The sequence below is a fragment of the Electrona antarctica genome, assembly GCF_951216825.1.
Source record: "Electrona antarctica genome assembly, chromosome: 15".
In the NCBI taxonomy this organism is placed as follows: domain Eukaryota; kingdom Metazoa; phylum Chordata; class Actinopteri; order Myctophiformes; family Myctophidae; genus Electrona; species Electrona antarctica.
Window position 1 is genome coordinate 45,939,165 of NC_136796.1, and position 21,356 is coordinate 45,960,520.

The window sequence follows — 21,356 nt, forward strand, 5'->3', positions numbered from 1 at the left end:
GTCTGTTACTAGATATTTTCTATTGCTAATGTGATGCTATAGATTGCTATAGATCTCTTGGATAATGTGACTAGATCTTATCTGCTGTGAATAGATCTTTGATAGTGTGTACAGCAGGCATTTTCTAGCATTTCCAAATCTTTGCTATACTAGTGTGACTATATTTGGTAGTGTTAACTACCGTATATTACCAAATAGTAGCCCGGGCTGTTAATATGCAAAATCGGACCCCAGGCGTTTATAAGGAACCAGGCCGTTATTTGCAGTAGGCTGTTATTTATTTTTACACCGGCCAGCACAGGGCCATTATTTGGTTACAGTTTTACAGTCGAGCATGTTTTTTAGTGCAAATTTAAAAGGTATATGATAAACATACTGTACATAAATCTTTTTGATTTAATATTGAGAATAGGGGAGCTTATAGGCAGCACCTGCTGAGATTCCAATATTATACACATTTTAAAAGGCTGTCATATAGCCTACTCTTTATATATTTTTTCAAAGGTTCTTTCAATGTTTGGCCTTATAGATAAAAAAAAATGTGCTCAGTTTTGTAATGAATTCATTTTCAGTTATACACCCAATGAAAATATATACCGGTAACTATGTCTTGTCTAGAGTAACTAGATCGTTGCTACTGTGACTAGTCACTGGCCTGCCACAATACTGAAAAGCAACAATGAAACAAATCCGACTCCTAGACAGTTCCAAGATAGGCTGGATGTGAAGGAATGTGTGTTACGGGACTTCCGGTTTAGCCATGCCCGAGGCAGACGTGTAAATCGTTTGCTCTCCCTCAATCACGATAAAAATAGCCTCCCCACTCGAATAATTGTGATTAAAAACATTTGAATGGAGAAGATATGAGTGGGGATAAACCTAGGAAAAGTCAAAGGAATTTGAAACAGTGGGTAACTGAACACATAACTCCGACAAGACCACACATGGAAGTGGTAACAGAGAACGTGGCTGATGGCGTCTCCCATGCTGCTGTGGAGCCGTCGGGAGGTAGTGAAATGGCGTCGCTATCAAAGGATCTCCGTGACTTCAAGAGAGACTTGCAAGCGTCGATTTCTGGGCTTAAAGTGGACTTGATAAAGGACTTTAAGGAGGAGATGGCTGCCCTAAAACGAGATATCAACAGCAAGCTGACAGAGGTGGGGGAGACGCTCCAGTCCCATGGTAAATCAATAGCCGAGGCAGAGCAACGCATTTCGGATGTGGAAACGAGTGGCACCGTAACAAAAGACGTGCTCTTGAGACTGCTAAAAGAACAACGCAAGCTGCGCGAGAAGGTAATAGATTTACAGAGCAGATCCAGGAGAAACAACATTAGAATATTTTCAGTAGCTGAGGATTCTGAAGCTACGAGCGGCTCGATGATTAAGTTTGTGGAGAACATGCTGACTACCCAACTTCCATTAACCGTGCCTCTCCAGATTCAACGTGCCCATCGCTCCCTAGCAAAGAAGCCAGCACCTGGCGACAAACCAAGGTCCATCATTGTGAACTTTTTGCAATTCGAGATTAAGGAAGCTGTGCTTCAACTGGCCTGGAGGAATAAAGTTGAAGTTAATTCCAAGCAGTGCTTCTTTGACCATGACTTTTCACAAGAGGTGATGGAGAAACGCAGATCCTATGGAGAAATAAAAAAAGTGCTCAAACAAAAGAGCATTGGATTTCAAACTCCGTTCACAAAGATCCGTATCAAATGGAGCAACGGGACACAGACATATGAGGACGCACGGGCTGCTGCACGAGAGATGAACGCTAGGGGGCTCCCGGTGACCGTTCCAGCAGAGGATCCAGATGGCGACGTGGAAGGGGTCATTCGGAGGGCGTTTCCATGGCAACAGGCTGCAGGAGGCGCGGCAGCTACAGTCTGAAGATTTGGGAGTTTAAACATAATACACCAGAGGTTACCCATTCCTGGTAATGTAAAGTAAGGCAATGTGTCCTTTGATTTTTGTTTTTTCTGATCACTGATTGAGTAGGATAGCTTTTTGATTTAGTATAGTTAGCTAGTTGGACTTTTCTAGTAGGTTCATGGAATGTGAGTGTGATTTCAACATTCCACCACTAGGGAGGGCCCCTTCCCTTCGGTTGGGCTTTTTCCCTCCTCCCTCCAACAGGGACGTGTACAGGTTTGGAAATAACCTGTCATCTCAGGAAGTTTTGTGTTTATGTGTGTATTTGTTTTCTGTTACAATAGGGGGAGTTCTGTTTTCTTTTTTTCTGTACAATGTGATTCTTATTCAGGATGATTATTATCTTATGCAACATAACATTAGAAATAGCTTGTACTTTACTGATATAGTACTATGGTGAATTTCATTTCTTTGAATGTTAATGGTCTTCTCAATCCAACCAAGCAGAGGAAAATTATCTCAAAATTAAAAAAAGAAAATATAGATATAGCGTTCCTTCAAGAAACGCATATGACAGGGCTGGAACATGAAAAACTCAAAAGACAGGGGTATAAATATGTTTTTTCATCTTCAAATGGATTAAGACATACTAGAGGTGTAGCCATACTCATTTCTGGGAAAATTATGTATGATCATATTTCAACTATTAAGGATAGAGAAGGTAGATTTATAATGATTAAAGGAAAAATTGATGGAAATATGTTTACCTTTTATAATATATATATCCCCCCAAGTTCAGATTTGGCTTTTTATATGCAAATATTTGACAAGATAGCAACAGAGGCACAGGGGGTCCTTGTATGTGCGGGTGATCTGAATACAACGCTGGGGCCCCACGACTCTTCAGGACGGAGACCAGCTCAATCTAATAGAATAACAAAGAAGATAAATTCAATAATCTCAGAATTGGGGCTGGTTGATGTCTGGAGACATGTGAATCCATCGCTTAGAGACTATACCCACTTTTCATCCCCACATTCAAGTTACAGTAGATTAGATTATTATTTATTATTTGGAACAGATATAAGTAAGGTGCAAAAATGTCATATTGGAACAATGGATCTTTCTGATCATAGCCCAGTGCACCTTTCTCTATCTACATCAAACAGAAAAAGGAACACACTCTGGAGATTTAACCCTAGTATACTGAATGAAGAGAGAATAGAACAATTCTCAAAGGATATAACTGATTATCTAGAGCTTAATGATAATGGTGGGGTGTCTCCGCCCATGGTCTGGGATGCATGTAAAGCAGTGATGAGGGGTAAAGTGATATCATTAGCGTCTTTTCTCAAAAAATGCAGAACAGAAAGACTTAATACTTTACAAATAGAATTGAAAAACCTTGAAACTACACATAAAGACTCAATTGATCCTAGAATTAAAGTGGAATTGGCGACCAAAAGGAATCAGATTGACCAATTATATAACCAAGAAATCCAGAAGAAAATGATGTATACTAAACAAACATATTATGAGGGAGGTAGCAAATACACAAAACTGTTGGCATATAAACTCAGGAAACAACAAGCAGATAATACAATATATAAAATAACAGATCCCAACACAAAAGTTACACATCATGGACTAGAGGAAATTAAAAAATGTTTTACAGATTATTATAAAAACCTTTACTCTCAGCCACCTGTGGCCAATGATGAGCAGATGCATGCACTACTCGACTCATTACATTTACCAACTCTCACAGCTGATCAAAATAAAAGTTTAAAGGCATTGATATCGCAAGAAGAGATTATCTCGGCTATAGCCAGGTTGAAAGCGAATAAATCCCCGGGAACGGATGGATTCACATCTGAATGGTATAAAGCCCTAAAGGTGGTTTTGACACCTATTTTACAAAAAACTTTCAACTGGGTTTTGACAAAAAATGAGATTCCAGTATCTTGGAATGAAGCGATTATTTCGGTCATACCTAAAGGTGATAAAGACAGACTGGATTGTGGAAATTATAGACCAATTAGTGTATTAAATCTGGATTACAAACTGTTCACATCAATTTTGTCTAGAAGACTTGAAAATATTCTGCCAGAACTTTGCCATTTTGACCAGACCGGTTTTGTCTCAACCCGTCAGACACATGATAATATTAGAAGATCTATTCATGTTATTAACCATGTAAATCAGAATAAGACGCCAGCTATGTTGATAAGTGTTGATGCATTTAAAGCGTTTGACTCGGTACGATATAAGTTCTTATTTAGAGTTATGGAAAAATTTGGATTTGATCAGGTGTTTATTAAGACAGTGGAATCCCTTTACAGTAGACCATCAGCTAGACTGAAGATCAATGGCGAGCTTTGTGACTCATTTTTGTTGGAACGGTCGTCTAGACAGGGGTGCCCAATTTCTCCAATATTGTTCGCAATTTTTATTGAACCTTTGGCGCAATGGATCAGACAGAATAATTCAATTAAAGGTATACTAATGCCAGCAGGTGAACAAAAATTGGCCCTTTTCGCGGATGATATTCTTGTGTATCTTTCGAGCCCAACGGAGTCATTGCCTGCGCTGATGTCTGTGTTGGAAGAATATGGATCATACTCAGGCTATAAAATAAATGAACAAAAAACACAAGCTCTCAACATGTATTACAATCCCCCTCACTGTCTTCGCTCTAGGTACAAAATTCGGTGGGACAAACAATCTGTGAAATATCTAGGTATTCTATTACCGACAGATTTATCCAAATTAGAAGAGTTAAATTATGACCCTCTCAGGAGGGGTATAATGGCTGATATTGATAGATGGAATTTAATTCCATATTTAAATCTGAGTTCACGCATAGAATCTGTAAAGATGAATGTATTACCAAGGCTTTTATATTTGTTTTTGTCAGTCCCTATCTCAAAACCAGAACAGTTCTTCTCTGACTGGGATAAAGTTATATCCAGATTTATTTGGGCAGGGAAAAAACCTAGAGTGAGGCTCAAGACATTACAACTACCAAAGGAAAGAGGGGGATTGGCCCTTCCATGTTTGAGAGATTATTATAGAGCAGCTCAAATCCGACCATTGATTGGATGGTGTAAGCCAAGTTACAAATCAAGATGGAAAGATATAGAGGGTTCAATGGGAAGGGGTCTACCTATTAACATGTTGGTGGGAGACCCATCCTTGGTCAAACACTTATCGGATCCTCAGAATGTGATGATAACAGGTTCATTGAAGGTGTGGTGTGAAATAATTAGGAGATATAAACTGAAGGACAAGATTGGAATTCTCAAATGGTTTGCATATGATTCAGACTTCAGACCTAGTACACATGACATGAGGTTTAGAGGTTGGATTGGGAATGGCCTCTCTGCATATTGTACTCTTTTAAAACAGGGTAATGTGATGAGCTTCCAGGACCTGAAAGACAAATTTAATTTACAGAATCAGGACCTTTTTAGGTACCTACAAATCAGAGACTTTATAAATAGAAGGCTATTAAGAAGAGAAGATGCAACAGGAGTAGAGATCATTAAGATTTTCCAAAATGCGTATGCAGGCTCTACTTATCAAAAGATAGTTTCAAATGTATATGTAGTGCTTCAAAACATGAAAGGAGATAATACTCTGAATATTAAAGCAAGATGGGAAGCAGAGGGCAACCTTACTATATCAGCAGAAGAATGGGAAAGAATATGTAAACATCAGTGGAAAATGAGTAGTTCCCCCACATGGAGAGAATTCAGCTGGAAAAATGTGAGTCGTTTCTTTTGCACTCCAGCCCAGAAAAGACATTACACGTATCAGTCGGACTGTTGGAGACTCTGTGGGGAGACATTGGCAAATCATTTTCATGTGTTCTGGAGTTGCCCTTCTGTGGTTCCATTTTGGAGAAGTGTCCACAGTGTCCTGGAAGCAGTTTTTGGGGTTGACATTCCTTTTGATTTTAAAACCATGTATCTTGCAGATCTGGAGGGACTTCAATTTGTAAAGCAGGATCAGTATCTATTGAGGGTATTGCTGGTGGCATCCAAAAAAGCCTTAACAAAAAAGTGGCTTACAAATGTAATACCAACTATAAATGAATGGATTGATTTAATCTATAGTATATTTATTATGGAGAGAATTACATTCAGCTTCAGAGGTCAAGTTGAAGTCTTCACAGATAACTGGTTTAGGTGGATTGCTCATGTTTCTACCATAAGACCTGATTTTGTATAGTTTCAGTTAGACCTGTTTAACCTGTATATGCACCTGTTTGAGGTACTTATGTATTATGAATGATCATCGATCGAGAAGAGAGGCAGACATCTCCCCTTGTGTGTATTGTTCGTATATTGTCTTGTTTTGTTTTCGGTTGTATGTATTGTCAATTGTCAGTCGTTTCGTTGTCATGTATGTTTGATTAAAATTCAATAAAACGTAAATTGAAAAAAAGGAATGTGTGTTACGTGTGCATGCATTGTGAGCATGTTAAGAGATTATAAACTGTAGCCAAAACGACGGGGACGATAAACACAGGACTCTGACCAGTTTACAGCCAAGAAGAGAAAGGCCTCACTCAGACCTTTACTGCATTGCTGTATGCTTGTTGGATGAATGTTGTGTAGTGTCATGGCCGCCCCAATGCATTTCCAATGGAAGTCACATGGTTTGTAGTCAACATTTTGGACTACAAGCTGTTGTATGGCTTTCGGCTGTGTTTCGACTGCGCCCCTCCCCCTCATACAACACAAATGTTGTGTCAAACCATGTGACTCCCATTGGAAATGCATTGGGGCGGCCATGACACTACACAACATTCATCCAACAAGCATACAGCAATGCAGTAAAGGTCTGAGTGAGGCCTAACTGAAACTGACAGAACGGTGAAAGCATAATCACACAGCTACCAGAAAAATATTGTACGCCCCCATGCTTTATTTAAATACGATGTGGGCAAGTGTACACTGCCTGCGTCAGAAGCGGCATGGATGGAAGTGAGACATGGGCCCTGAGGGTACAGGAGCATGAAGAGAAGCTGAACAGAGCAGAGATGAGGATGATCAGATGGATGTGTTGGTGTGTGGTGTGTGTCACTGAGAGGGACAGAAAGACCAGCGCAGAGCTGAGACAGAGGATGGGTTGTGGAGGCCATAGTGGATGTGGTGAGGAGAGGAGAGGCAGACTGCCATGGTACGGACACGTAGTAAGGAAGGAAGAGAATGATGCACCGCAATATCGAGCCTAAGAAGACCTGGCATTAAGACCCAGTGGTCAGTCGGTCTCTCTCTCTCTCTCTCTCTCTCTCTCTCTCTCTCTCTCTCTCTCTCTCTCTCTCTCTCTCTCTCTCTCTCTCTCTCTCTCTCTCTCTCACTGGTACTATGGTTAGGAATGGAGCTCAAATACAGTACATTTCTAACAGACGGAAGCCAATTGACCTTATTACCAATAAAATAATTAAAGATTTCTTTAATTAAAAATTAAAGAAACTGTTAATATGTGTACAGTCACTTTAAAAGCGTCATTTTGTTTACCCGGGGCAGCGCTGGTTGGCAGGTATCAATACACTTTTAGACCGACATGTTTGTGCCAGCATGGATTACATTTTGTTATGCTCGATAACAGGCTTGATAAGCCCAAATCTTATTGATAACGGGTACTCAATAAGTTTGTTATCGGATCTTTTAGGGAATCGGTTATCGAGCTCCATCCCTAACTATGGTACTATGGTACTTGTACCCAACTCACAGCACCTTTGAACAGCACAGGGTGTATTCACTCTGTCCCCGACTCAAAAGAAACAGCAGGATTTGGGGGGCGCGCCGGTAGCCAAACAGATGGCACATACTGTACTGTACTGTACTGTACTGTACTGCAGACCACATAATCCCAAAAGTCCCTGCTTTGATTAAGGCTGAAGGCCTGTGTTGTGTGTCCTTCCTTCCCCTCTCTCTGCCCCCAGCATCCTGTCTCTCTAAATAAAGAAACAGTAAGAAGAAAATAGTCTAAAAAAAATGTATAAATTGATGAAAAAAAATATGAATAGCAGCTGGATTTGGTAGGAGGAGCTTCTCCGGTGCCTCCAGTCGGACAGAAATGATCCGAGACTTAATTTTGTCACCGTCTGGTGGAACCCTTGTATTTACATATTTCAAAATTCAAATTTGATGTTTTTTTCATAATTGTATGACCTACTTCAGCTTTATGACGTGGCATGATATGCGACGCGTTGTGAAGCTTGTAGATTGGCTATTGTCACTATTTCCAGTGGTGGAAAGTAACCAAGTACTTTTACTTAAGTACTGTACTTAAGTACAATTTTGAGGTATTTGTACTTTACTTGAGTATTTCCAATTTCCAGTACTTTTACTTCTACTCCACTACATCTCGGAGCCAAATCTTTTACTTTTACTCCACTACAATTATTTGAAAACTTTAGTTACTGGTTACTTTGGCGATTTTAATTTTGATTAGAAAACATACATTAGCCACTTCAACCCTGTACATTGAAAAAAATGTAGATCGGCTATTTTCAATAGATTTTGTACACATTTTGAACTTGTGAAATGGGACATTCTGCAATATGAGTACTTCTACTTTTAGTACTCTAAGGCTGAGCTCACACCTTTCATGCAATTCTCTGCTCGTTGGATGCTCGTTGGATGCTCGTTGGGTAGTGTCATGGCCGTCCCTCCCTAGATGCATCCATTTCCCACAAGGCTTTGCGGGAAGTGGGCGGTGCGCTAGAGCGGAATGCGGAAAACAACAGACCCACGTTTATCTGCGTGTAGTTTTTGGTGACCAATACGGCGATATGTGGAGTTGTACACTGTCATAATAAAACGGATGGCTTTTTACATACAGAATGGGGCACTGGCTTGCTAAATGAATCAAACTTTCTTCGAAAGACGTCATCCTCTTCTGAACAAGCCAACACACAGAATCAGTGCCTTTAAATCTGGTACTGATTGTTGAAATGACTGGAGACAGCCGTGCGTCATTTCATCATCATCATCATGTCCACACCCAAACGCAGAAACGCATTGAACACAGGATAAAATCACTGCAGTAGCAGGTTTCAATATTGTAGGCTATATTATACTTGCTTTTATATTTACACTTATGAGGTGCCAATCATATTTTTTAATGAAGGAATAAGTACCGCATTTTAAAAGCCACCTAAATTGTGAGTGGAAGTGGAACATGTTTCTTTCATTGTCTGTCAGCATGTCACATGTCACAAAATCCCGACTCTCGACTTTTCTCAATTTAAAAATGATAGACACTTTACCATTGCTTTGGCGACTTGGCAAGTCCTGCACATAAATTAATAGCAGAGTCAGACCTATAGAAGTAACAAGTTGTGAGCTTGTAGAGTGGCTATATTTTCGAGCTGTATAATAAATGTCACGTTATAATGTGTAGGCTGGCTAATACAAGTTCACGCGCGCACATTGTCAGCATGTAGGCACAGTGACATGCATTCAATGGTGCGCCCTTAATTACCTAAACATGAGAGAGATGTGCCATATACGCACGATGCGATTCCATTCACACCTCTCTCTCTCTCTCTGCACCCTCTCTCTCTCTCTCTCCTCGCATGACCATGACCATGAAATGGAGAGCAAAATACAGCACGATATAGTTTCACATGCGGCTATGCACACACCACGCATAGACTTGTTGGTGTAGGCTACTGCGCAATGGCATTTGGCCTGGGTCCTTATTGGTAGGTTAATATCCACAGTTTATCCGTAGCGGTCCGCAATGAACCTATTGTTCAAGCTTCGCACTCCAATACAAATTAGAGTGTATAGGCCTGCACCACAGATCATATAGGCTGCATGGCTAACAGGACTTGGGCACTACCCATCTCTCTATATCATTTGATAAAGGCATATTAAAAACATGACTTGTACACCCAATGAAAATATAAACTTCACAGAATATATACCACTTCGAATTATAACAATCGGTTGAAGATTATCTGAATATCACACAAGTAAAATATCAACTTTTTTGCGCAACGGGCCATTGCGCTGAGGACTGGCAGTGTTTTACATATACTTGAGGACCTCTGCTTGGAACGCGCTGCATGTGGACGCAACACTTGGAGCTTGTAGATACACGGAATGACGATAAACATTTCACAGAATATATACCACTTTGAATTAAAACAATCGGTTGTGCTTAGCACTCGGCACCAATGCAAATGAAATAGTCCGCACTGGACTAGTAGGCTGATATATTTATTATTGGATGCAGCAGAGCAGAGCCTTTGCTCACTGCAGTTGATGCAACATAATACGTTTTAAAGTTGTTAACAGTGATATATAAACATGAACACTTGGATAGATATCTGTGTAGTTTCCATGCAGGCACATGCTGCATTTCTCACCTAATTATAGTAAAAATGATATGCGCTAATAAGCGGTGACATCATCATTTCTCAAAAGCTCTGTCACTCTCCAGTCGGACTTTTCTGCGGGGCTCAGGAGACTACAACTAAACTCCGCCCATTGGGATACAAAACAGCCCTTCTCTCCTATTGGTTGGTGGTTAACCCCACCCTCTGTGTTGGGTGGACGTTGGGTGGATGTTGCGCCTACAAGCTGTTGTATGCATAGATATATGGTTGTATGGCTTTCGGCTGTGTGTTGACTGCCCCCCCTCCCCCTCATACAACACAATGTTGGGTCAAAGCACGTGACTCCCATTGGTAATACATTGGGCGGCCATGACACTACCCAACGAGCATCCAACGAGCATCCAACGAGCACAGAATTGCATGAAAGGTGTGAGCTCAGCCTTAGTACATTTTGATGCCGATACTTTTGTACTTTTACTCAAGCACATTTTCAATTCCGTACTTTTACTTGTAACAAAGTAGTTCTAAATTGCAGTATTGGTATACTTTTACTTAAGTAAAACAATTGAGTACTTTTTCCACCACTGACTATTTCTGAAATTGAAAGAAGGTAATGAAAGGTGTCGAGAGCGGGGCGCGAACACGTGAACCATGGATTGCAAGGTGCCGTAGCAGTCCACTAGGCCAGCGAGGCAGCTAGAAGGTAATGAAAGGTAATATAGGTTTTGGTCATACAAAGGTTTCATGGCCGAACAGTGACGGTTTGGATACATCGTGCGTGGAAACATTCCAGCCACCTCTGACATCAGCAGACAGTCGTTTAGAGGGCACTCACCAGTGTTGTTTTTGGCAGCAAATTTAGATTTTAGTTTTAGTCGTAGTCTCTTCAATAGTTTTCATTTAGTTTCAGTCACATTTTAGTATCACCTGGAATGTTTTAGTGTCTATTTTTAGTCGACTAAATATCATACGGTTTAAGTCGACTAAATCTACAGTTGATTTAGTCGACTAAAATGTATTTTGGCGGGCCTTGATGCCACCGTAAAGACTGATTTTACACTTGCTGAAAATAGCCGATCTACAAGCTCACAAAGCATCGCGCTGCGACGCGTTGCGAGCTTGTAGATCTGCTATTTTCAACATGCAACCAAGTGTAAAATGACTTGTACTGGATCTCTTGTCCACTAGTCCCTTCCTAACATTTTGTTTGTATTTGTTGACGAAATTGTCAGTATATTTAGCCTTAGTTTTAGTCATCAAAGCTTAGTTTTCATTTAGTTTCCATTTAGTTTACGTCAGTAGAAAAACGGTAGTCGACGAACATTTTTCGTCTTAGTTTTTAGTCGAAGGAAATCGACACCGGGCCACTCACCGAGCATGCTTCCCGCGATGAGGATGTCAAACAGGGTGTCGGCATAGCGACGGTAGTCCAGACGCGAGCCTGTGACGTCCAGGAACTTGGCTAGAGCGTCCAGGTCCTCGCCCGCTTCATTGAGGCCCACGACGATTGTGTCTCGGAAGATTGTGGGCTCAAACTTCTCCTTTTCATCTGAGAGACAAGGACAAGGAAGTATAGCGGGTTAAGGAGACTTTGCAGCAGCGGTATCTCAAACAGTTTCATGTCAAGGACACCCAATTCACCATTTGTTAGCCTTCCGATTGGTCCCTGACTGACTAACCAGCAGGCTCTTTCTGGCTTGTTCCGCGCAGGTTTATGGTGAAATTGCTAAAACATAAATTATGGAAAAACTAAAAACATGATGATGATGATACAATTTACAATTTACAATTTAGGCATTTAGCAGACGCTCTTAATCCAGAGCGACTTACAATAGGCAAGAACAAAAAGCATGGGAATACATCACATATGTAACAAAATGCATTTATCGCGAAACATGCGTAAGCTAAGACCGTACCCAGTCACCATGCTGCACCTGTGATGTTCCTTTTTACTGACACCCAAGTTTAAAATAACAATTGAACGCACAGAATATCAATACGAAGCAACTGTAAAACACCTTATTTCAATAGTAGTGGATGAAGAGAAAGGATTTTTGTCCAACCACGAAACGGCAACCAATGGGTGCGAAGAGGGGCACAGCCACGGGCGGGACTTGACAAAGGGTGAATTGGTATACATGTATTTGGCGAAATACATACCAATATGTGAAAAGATGTGCCAGCGGGAGCCCGATTTGTGTTAGGATTGTTCTCGATCGTTTTGAAAATAGCCGATCTACAAGCTCACCGTGTGCCGTGGCGGGTTGTGATCTTGACTTGCAGAGAATATAAAACGGTGGTTAAAGTGGTTAAAGTGTTCCTCGTTTGGCTAGGGACCCCCTGGAACCCCGTCAAGGACCCCTGGGGTTCCCCAAAACCGAATACCGGCGAACTCGCCAGTTTACCAAGACAGCGAAGATTCTCTCATCAATGTCTTCATCGTTATGCTAACACGCTGTCTTCATCAGTGTAGTATAGTCAAACTAGCCTGGCTAATAAGCCAGACCGAATCAGCCGTTGGCAAAAAAAAAATTGCCTGTCGGCGGATTACGGTCTGGAGAGGCTCAATTGTACGCCCATTTCCTACACCAGAGAACTGGTGTGGCCAATCGGGACACGGTATGCAATATGGGCGGGCTTTGGTACAGTGACGTTCAATGCTTGAGTCCTTTGACTGACAGTAGCTCTAACCAATTGCGTCAAAGAGAAAATGTTTGAACCCACCCCCCGGGAAACAAGATCCATACGCAGCATCTCCAGACTCAAATACCACACGACAGTGTGATTTGAGCTTATTAGCCAGGCTATAGTCAAACCCACAGATGTTATAGTTCATTTCAAATTATTTTGTGCAGTTAATGGTCAGCTATAGATGATGATGATAAAAAGGTGAGTATGTGAATACCAATGATAAGTAGGCCTACCATTTCAGGATATTGTTTACTAATGAATTACTTTGTTTCGGTACTTTGGTGTTTAAACTTTTAGCATTCCTACTTTCTCTAGTGTTAACTCTAAACATCTCTCTCTCTCTCTCTCTCTCTCTCTCTCTCTCTCTCTCAATTCAATGCAGTTTAAATGAAGGTGAAGTAAAAACAAAAATGCACTAAATCGCGGCGAGTCGGTAAACTGGCGAGTTCTCCGGATACCCCCAAAACCCCACTTTGTGAATCACTATATCTTACTGGACATTACCCAGTTATAACGCCCAGTGTAACTGGCTCAACTTGCCCTCACTGCATTGTACAATAGCTCATGCAGACGTCATGCAATAATGTATAAACAGAGATGTACTTTTACGGCAGCATGAAGCATGGCGCACGTGATTATCACAGCTATATTTAGCGCGGGGCATGGCACACAGGCCATTGTCCCTCTGAAGCTTTCCTGTGTAACCCAGAACACCGTTTGCTTGGCCGAGGGCTTTAAGCTTCTCCGTTTAATCCAATGAGGATTCCTCATCATCACAAAGCCTACGATGTTAATTCCTTTCAATGGGCAACTTTTTCGTAACGTTTTTCTTTTGTGTAAAAATTATGTTTTCGTCGACTAAAACTAAGACGATAAATGTTCGTCGACTACCTTTTTCCACTGACAAAAACTAAATGGAAACTAAATGAAAACTAAGCTATGATGACTAAAACTAAGACTAAATATATTATAACAAATAAAAACTAGACTAAAATGTTAGGAAGGGACTAGTGAACAAGAGATCCAGTATTAGTCATTTTACACTTGGTTACACAAGCTCACAACACGTCGCAGCGCGACGCGTTGTGAGCTTGTAGATCGGCTATTTTCAGCAAGTGTAAAATCAGTCATTATGACGGCATCAAGGCCCGCCAAAACACATTTTAGACTAAAACCAGACTAACACTAAGATATTCCAGGTGACTAAAATGTGACTGAAACTAAATTAAAACTATTCAAGAGACTACGACTAAAACTAAAATAAAAATTTGCTGCCAAAAACAACACTGTCTGCGACTGTGTATAGTGAGCGACGGTTCAGCGTGACAAACTCACTTGTTACTGATTTTCAAAAGCCAAGGCAGCTTCAAGTATATAGTAATTTTATATGGACCATATGCAGACCGCGGCCATCTTACCATATAAGTTAATGGCAAGGTACTAACAAGGTGCAACTTCCCATTGGCAGCCCATTCATCCAAACAGAACAGACCTATCTGATTGTATTAAACAACGTCAGACACACCAACATTGCAGCTGTACGAAAAGCTTGAATTATTCTCTTTCTATCCTCAAAGTGTTTGTTTCATAAAAATCCACTGTAGACATGTTATGAGTTACTTTCTGTCCTTGCAGGTGATTCTTTTTCCAAGTGTTGCAGTTTGGAAGTGCTCGTTAGATATCACTCAACGGCCCATGCGTACCACCTGTTTTGAATTTGCACATAACGCAAGAGGCAGCAGGACATTGCTTTACTGAAAACGAGTGCTTCCAAACTCTGATGGCAAGATGGCCGCGGTCTGCATATGGTCAATAGTACTCTGTAATCTAACCAAGTACATTGTACAGTACTTAGGCATTGAGGAATAATGATAGAAAAAGCGATGCTAGGAAACCTGCACAAAAATGGTGCTTTGTGTTGAGTAATCTAATCTTCAAATATTTAATTTTTTTTGTGTGGCTTTTCTGCCTCTATTGATAGTTTCAAGTGAAGATAGACAGGAAAGAGGGAAGGGGAGAGACACGCAGCAAAGGTCGTCATGAACGGGACTCGAACACGCGACGCGCTGTCAGGCGCAAAGCCTATTATGTGGCATGATGTGCCTGGACCGCTAGGCCGGCGGGCGCCCCATCTTCAAATATTTAACCCATTTAGACCTGGGACCAGATTCTATAAATGTCTTCTAAATCACGACAGTTTTCTGAAAAACCCTATGTTTCCATGTCAGCGCTTCTCAAACTATTTCATGTCAAGGACCCCCAGAATTATCTGTATTTGGCCGCCGACCCCCCATCTGAAAATATGTTATCCCAGGGACCCCCAAGAAGCAAAGATTTGAGTTAAAAATAAATAAAAATATTCCAAATTTGTGCCCCATTTTCCAGATTAAAAAAAAATAGCAGATCTACAAGCTTGTAGCGCGGCACTCGGTGCCGGGCTAAGAGCTTGTAGATCTGCTATTTTTCAATAGGGGGTCCCACCCAGAATGGGTTTTATTTTTTAATACAGATTATTAAAGCAGCAAGCACTATGAAACTTTCCTCTTCTACCAGAGATTTGAACCCGGTTTCATGCGCAAGTGCTGACATTTGTACCATTGATTGAGCTACTAGAGCCTGGCCCCACTTAACCTGACTCCGCCAGATGGGGCAGCAGAGAGTACACTGGGTTCCCCCTCCTGCTCCCATCTGGGAACTCTCAGGCAGACTTGATGCCCGGCCAGAAAACGGCCTGGCCAATCAGCAGCTAGAGGCGGGATAGCTGCCGGGCATCAAGTCTGCCTGAGAGTTCCCAGATGGGAGCAGGAAGGGGGAACCCAGTGTACTCTCTGCTGCCCCATCTGGCGGAGTCAGGTTAGGCCCCACTTGCTCAGGGGATAAATTGAATCTTGACCATCAGGTCAAAGTTTTTGTCAGTATACCACCGAAACATGTACCATACAGATTGGACCGAAATACATTAGTATTAAGGTGAAATAAGGTTAGTATTAAGGTGAAATAAGGTGAAAGCCTGTAAGGATTTAGGATATTATACATATACACAATTATATCAGTCTTGTGTATGCCCTGTTTCGGATTATGCCTCCGGTGTATGGGGTTTTCCGGACAAGGAAAGTTGTAACACAATTCAAAATAGAGCCATACGGTCATTTCTTGGAGTTCATAAGCTTACGCCTATCTTGGCCATTAGCGGAGATATGGGATGGATGCCCGTAAATATCAGACACAAAGGTGAGATGTTGAGACTTTGGAATAGACTTGTTAATATGTCCGATGACAGACTAACCAAAAAGATTTTTAACTGGGACATTTCTAATGGTTACCCCTGGGCCAATGAAGTAAAGTCTTTATTCTTTATGAATAATTCATCATTTATTTATTTAAATAAACTATGCTGTAATATTCATGAGATACAGAACTGTATGTCCCTTGGGTATAAAGAGAGTTGGGCTGTTGATTTATGGTACAAACCAAAACTAAGAACATATCGTCTTATTAAAAATAATTATGGCCCTGAACCTTATGTTACACAAAATGTATCCAAAAGTCAGAGATCTTTTTGTGCACAGCTGCATTCTGGGACCTTACCATTAGCTTTAGAAACGGGTAGATTCATTGGTACTCCTGAGGAGGACAGTGTGTTTACTGTGTGATTTGAAAGAAATTGAAATTGAAATTCATTTTTTGTTTTACTGCCCATTATATGAAGAACTAAGACATGTATTATTTTGTAAAATGACAACTATCTGTGTTAACTTTTTCTGGTTAGAGGACTACGAAAAGTTGGAATTTTGTTTTAGGAAAGGTATTTTTGCTTTAGCAGACTTTTTATGCAAAGCGTGGGAAAAAAGGCAGAATGTTTTGTTTGTGTAAAAAAAAAAAAGAAAAAGAAAAAGAAAAAGAAAAAGAAAAGAGAAAAAAACGAGAAAAAAAAACGAGAAAAAAAAACTTTCTTGTACACAATGCAATACTGACGCAATGATTTGTATGGTGTGTCCTATAAGTCCATGTGGGCTGGGCGCCTTGGGTGCATGACACAAAAATAAAGAAATCTATCCATCTATCTTAAGACGGACACGTTTCATAGAAATTCATACATCTTGTAGTACCTGGTGGTAACAATATTCGCTTACTTAATCCATTCTGGGCGGGAACCCCTTTAGGTGTTTTAAGCATTATGTTATACTTTAGCTATTGAAAAATAGCAGATCTACAAGCTCGTAGAGCGGCACAGAGTGACTCGCTACAAGCTTGTAGGTCTGCTATTTTATTTTAAATCCTGAAAATGTGGCACAAATCTTTGAATATATATAACGTTTTTAACTCAAATCTTTGCTTCTGGGAGAGGGTCCCTGGAACAACATATTTCCAAGTGGGGGTCGGCGGCCAATTACATATCATTTTTGGTGGTCTTTGACATGAAATATTGAGAACCACTAACATAGAAACACGTGATTTTCAGAAAACTGTCAGGATTTAGAAGACTCAGGTCTAAATGGCTTCAACTCAGACTACTTGAGCATGCCTTCTCTCCAGTTTGGCATGACTGAATGACGCCCACGGTAGACGAAGGAAGGAGCAGGGCATGGCTGAGGGAAGTAGGGGTGCTGGGGGGGCTGGAGCACCCTCACCGCCCAGGCACAGCCCCCCCTCGGACAGGAGGGGGAAAATAATAATGATTTTAATCAAAACAGATTTCTGTTAATGGACTAATAAATATGCTGTATCACAGTATCGGCGCCTTATCCTGGTTAATTGCCTGTGTCAGTTTGCTCATGCGTGTGGAGAGGGAAAGTAAAAGCCACTTTTCTGCGTGAAAATGCGTGAAAATGCACGTGCACGACGCGCGCACACCCCCTACTGAGCATTCAGCACCTCTTGCTGTAAACATCTTCCCGCGGCCAAGGATCAGGGCGGTGCAGTGTGCACCAATATCAATGCCAACTGGCACGGTGGCACATTTACAGTAACACAACAGCACTGCGACTGGGGTCTGAGAGCCAGTGCCATTGGAGGTCTTGCGTAATGGCCGCCAGCCGGACATAGTGAAGGCCATTGGACAAAAACAAACTGTTAGCCCAGCTGGCCTGAAGTAAGGGCTAGAGAGTTAATGGTCTCTCTCTCTGTGTGTGTGTGTGTGTGTGTGTGTGTGTGTGTGTGTGTGTGTGTGTGTGTGTGTGTGTGTGTGTGTGTGTGTGTGTGTGTGTGTGTGTGTGTGCGTGTGCGTGTGTGTGTGTGTGTGTGTGTGTGTGTGTGTGAGAGACTGTACAGTATGTGTGAGTGAGTGAGTGAGTGAGTGAGTGAGTGAGTGAGTGAGTGAGTGAGTGAGTGAGTGAGTGAGTGAGTGAGTGAGTGAGTGAGTGAGTGGGTGAGCGAGTGAGTGAGCGAGTGAGCGAGTGAGTGAGCGAGCGAGTGAGCGAGTGAGTGAGCGAGCGAGCTGTATTTGTGTGTTCACTGTCCACTTTCACTAAACAGACACAATATACATTTTGAAATGATATCTCATAAACAATGATGATTCATTTCCCACACACTATGGCAAATAAAATGATGTGTTTAAACTAAAAAGGAAAAAAAGGAACAATGTTTTGAAACATATATACCATCATCAGGTCATCTTCTGAGAAACATTACAGATAACCTGAAAATTTATACAAATAAATGTTATTATTTGTATTTGCAGGTAAAGATGATAGTGTGTGAGACTCCTTATATAAATAAAATGGCCCATGGTCTTTTGTTAATTGGCGTCTATAAATGAGGCAATTCAATGACTGTATGTCGGTCAAAATAAAATAAAAATGAAATAAAATCGGGATACATTTGGTGCTCACCCCTTTTTCTGGTCTTGAACCTCTGGCCTGTGAGCACTGGTTTCTGCTGCTTACCGGTATTCATAAAAGTCCTGATTCAATGCACGCACACGCACACACCCACACACACACGTACACGCACACGCACACACACACACACAATTAGAAAACGGCCTCTCATGCAAACGACATGCAAACTTGATTCATAATAGCTTTGTTGTCAGATCAAGAAATCAAGAAACCTATTAAACCTGTGTACCGGACGGTGATGATATGTCACCGTCATTTATTTGAGATAATAAAAGATCATCTTTTAACAGCCACAAAAAAAAGACGGCTGAACTGACGATAGATTGACGCACAAATTATTAATAACTGTGCTATGATAATTTAGTGACAAACATTGTATTCTGGGATACAGTACCACTCACTATACCTACCTACCTGTGTCCACTATAGTCACAACAAGCACAGATTCTTCAATAAACCGAAAAGAAAAAAGTTCAAAGCTCAATAAATAAATCATTCTTACCAGCTGTGAGTGTCTCGTAGCAGCACTGAGTTAGACAGTTGTAATGGAGTGGTCGCTGTGTGTGTGTGTCTGAGAGTTCTCTCTCCCGCTCGCCTGCCAACCCTGTGCTGCTCCGTGCTAAATATAGTGGGCTCATCCCTCCCTGCAGCGCAAACCTCTCTCTCTCTCTCTCTCTCTCTCTCTCTCCCCTTTTACTGGGGACACACACGTGTCATATTACTGAAAGGGAATGTGTAGCCATGGCTAATAGCATACCCACACATACGCACATACAACAAAAACACCTGTCTGTCTGTCTGTCTGTCTGTCTGTCTGCCTGCCTGCCTGCCTGCCTGCCTGCCTGCCTTGTCTGTCTGTCCTGTCTGTCTGTCTGTCTGTCTGTCTGTCTGTCTGTCTGTTCAACACTATAGTCTCTCTCCTTTTTTTGAGTGATGCAACCACTCCAAGGAACAGCTTTGTCCCTATGGGACTATGGGACTATGTTTAGAGTACCACTGTTTAGAGTACCAATAGGGGGTGCTGTTGCACCACTCGCTATAGACTGGTCTGATTTTTTTTGGTGACATTACATTTTCTAACAGCTGGTTTTGTGAAAGTTTTCAAAAAATAATTGTGAGTTTGTAGATGCAACACCATTGTACGTTGAAGTATAAAATAGGGCTTGAGTTCTTGCATCAGACTAACAGTTAGGCTGATTAAGAACTCAAGCCCTATTTATTTTTCTTTTTTTTAATTGAAAAACGTTTAAGCATTTTTAACATGTTTTTGAAAAGCGTTTTAACATTTTGTTTTAATTGACTAAGATCAGTTAGTCACTAACTGATTTTAGCCAATTAAAAAAAAAAAACGCTTCTCGATTATTCGATTAACCAAAAGCCTAATGGATAAAACTATCAATCGCTAAGAAAGGAATATATATTATACAGTTTGCAGCCCTAATTGACAGTCATTTGCGTGGCAGACCTTTGAGCAACAGGCTTACCGCGCACGGTGACCAGACTGAGCAACAGGCTTACCGCGCACGGTGACCAGACTGAGGGGATTGGGCACTATAGGCTAGCTCAGGGATTACAGCACTTTCTAATCCACAACATCAACCCTGGACCGCCTGTCTGTCTGCCGCAAACACAGTCTGACCACTACTCTGCCTGTCTGTCTGCCGCAAACACAGTCTGACCACTACTCTGCCTGTCTGTCTGCCGCAAACACAGTCTGACCACTACTCTGCCTGTCTGTCTGCCGCAAAAAACACAGTCTGACCACTACTCTGCCTGTCTGTCTGCCGCAAACACAGTCTGACCGCTACTCTGCCTGTCTGTCTGCCGCAAACACAGTCTGACCACTACTCTGCCTGTCTGTCTGCCGCAAACACAGTCTGACCACTACTCTGCCTGTCTGTCTGCCGCAAACACAGTCTGACCACTACTCTGCCTGTCTGTCTGCCGCAAACACAGTCTGACCACTACTCTGCCTGTCTGTCTGCCGCAAACACAGTCTGACCACTACTCTGCCTGTCTGTCTGCCGCAAACACAGTCTGACCACTACTCTGCCTGTCTGTCTGCCGCAAACACAGTCTGACCACTACTCTGCCTGTCTGTCTGCCGCAAACACAGTCTGACCACTACTCTGCCTGTCTGTCTGCCGCAAACACAGTCTGACCGCTACTCTGCCTGTCTGTCTGCCGCAAACACAGTCTGACCACTACTCTGCCTGTCTGTCTGCCGCAAACACAGTCTGACCACTACTCTGCCTGTCTGTCTGCCGCAAACACAGTCTGACCACTACTCTGCCTGTCTGTCTGCCGCAAACACAGTCTGACCACTACTCTGCCTGTCTGTCTGCCGCAAACACAGTCTGACCACTACTCTGCCTGTCTGTCTGCCGCAAACACAGTCTGACCACTACTCTGCCTGTCTGTCTGCCGCAAACACAGTCTGACCACTACTCTGCCTGTCTGTCTGCCGCAAAAAACACAGTCTGACCACTACTCTGCCTGTCTGTCTGCCGCAAAAAACACAGTCTGACCACTACTCTGCCTGTCTGTCTGCCGCAAACACAGTCTGACCACTACTCTGCCTGTCTGTCTGCC

The 21,356-nt window shown here is 41.8% G+C and overlaps 1 protein-coding gene across 1 annotated transcript in view; it reads right to left on the reverse strand.

Moving 5' to 3' along the window:
* Positions 1–19,345, reverse strand: part of bzw2 (basic leucine zipper and W2 domains 2) — a 56,107-nt gene extending 36,762 nt beyond the window's left edge. Inside the window, exons 1-3 of the mRNA XM_079523270.1 lie at positions 19,267–19,345; positions 18,756–18,826; positions 11,603–11,779 (exon numbers count right to left, since the gene is read on the reverse strand). Of these exons, the coding sequence (XP_079379396.1) occupies positions 11,603–11,779; positions 18,756–18,819 (241 nt within the window). The 5' untranslated portion in view covers positions 18,820–18,826; positions 19,267–19,345. The remainder of the gene's footprint in view (positions 1–11,602; positions 11,780–18,755; positions 18,827–19,266) is intronic.
* Between the last annotated feature and the right edge of the window lie 2,011 nt (positions 19,346–21,356).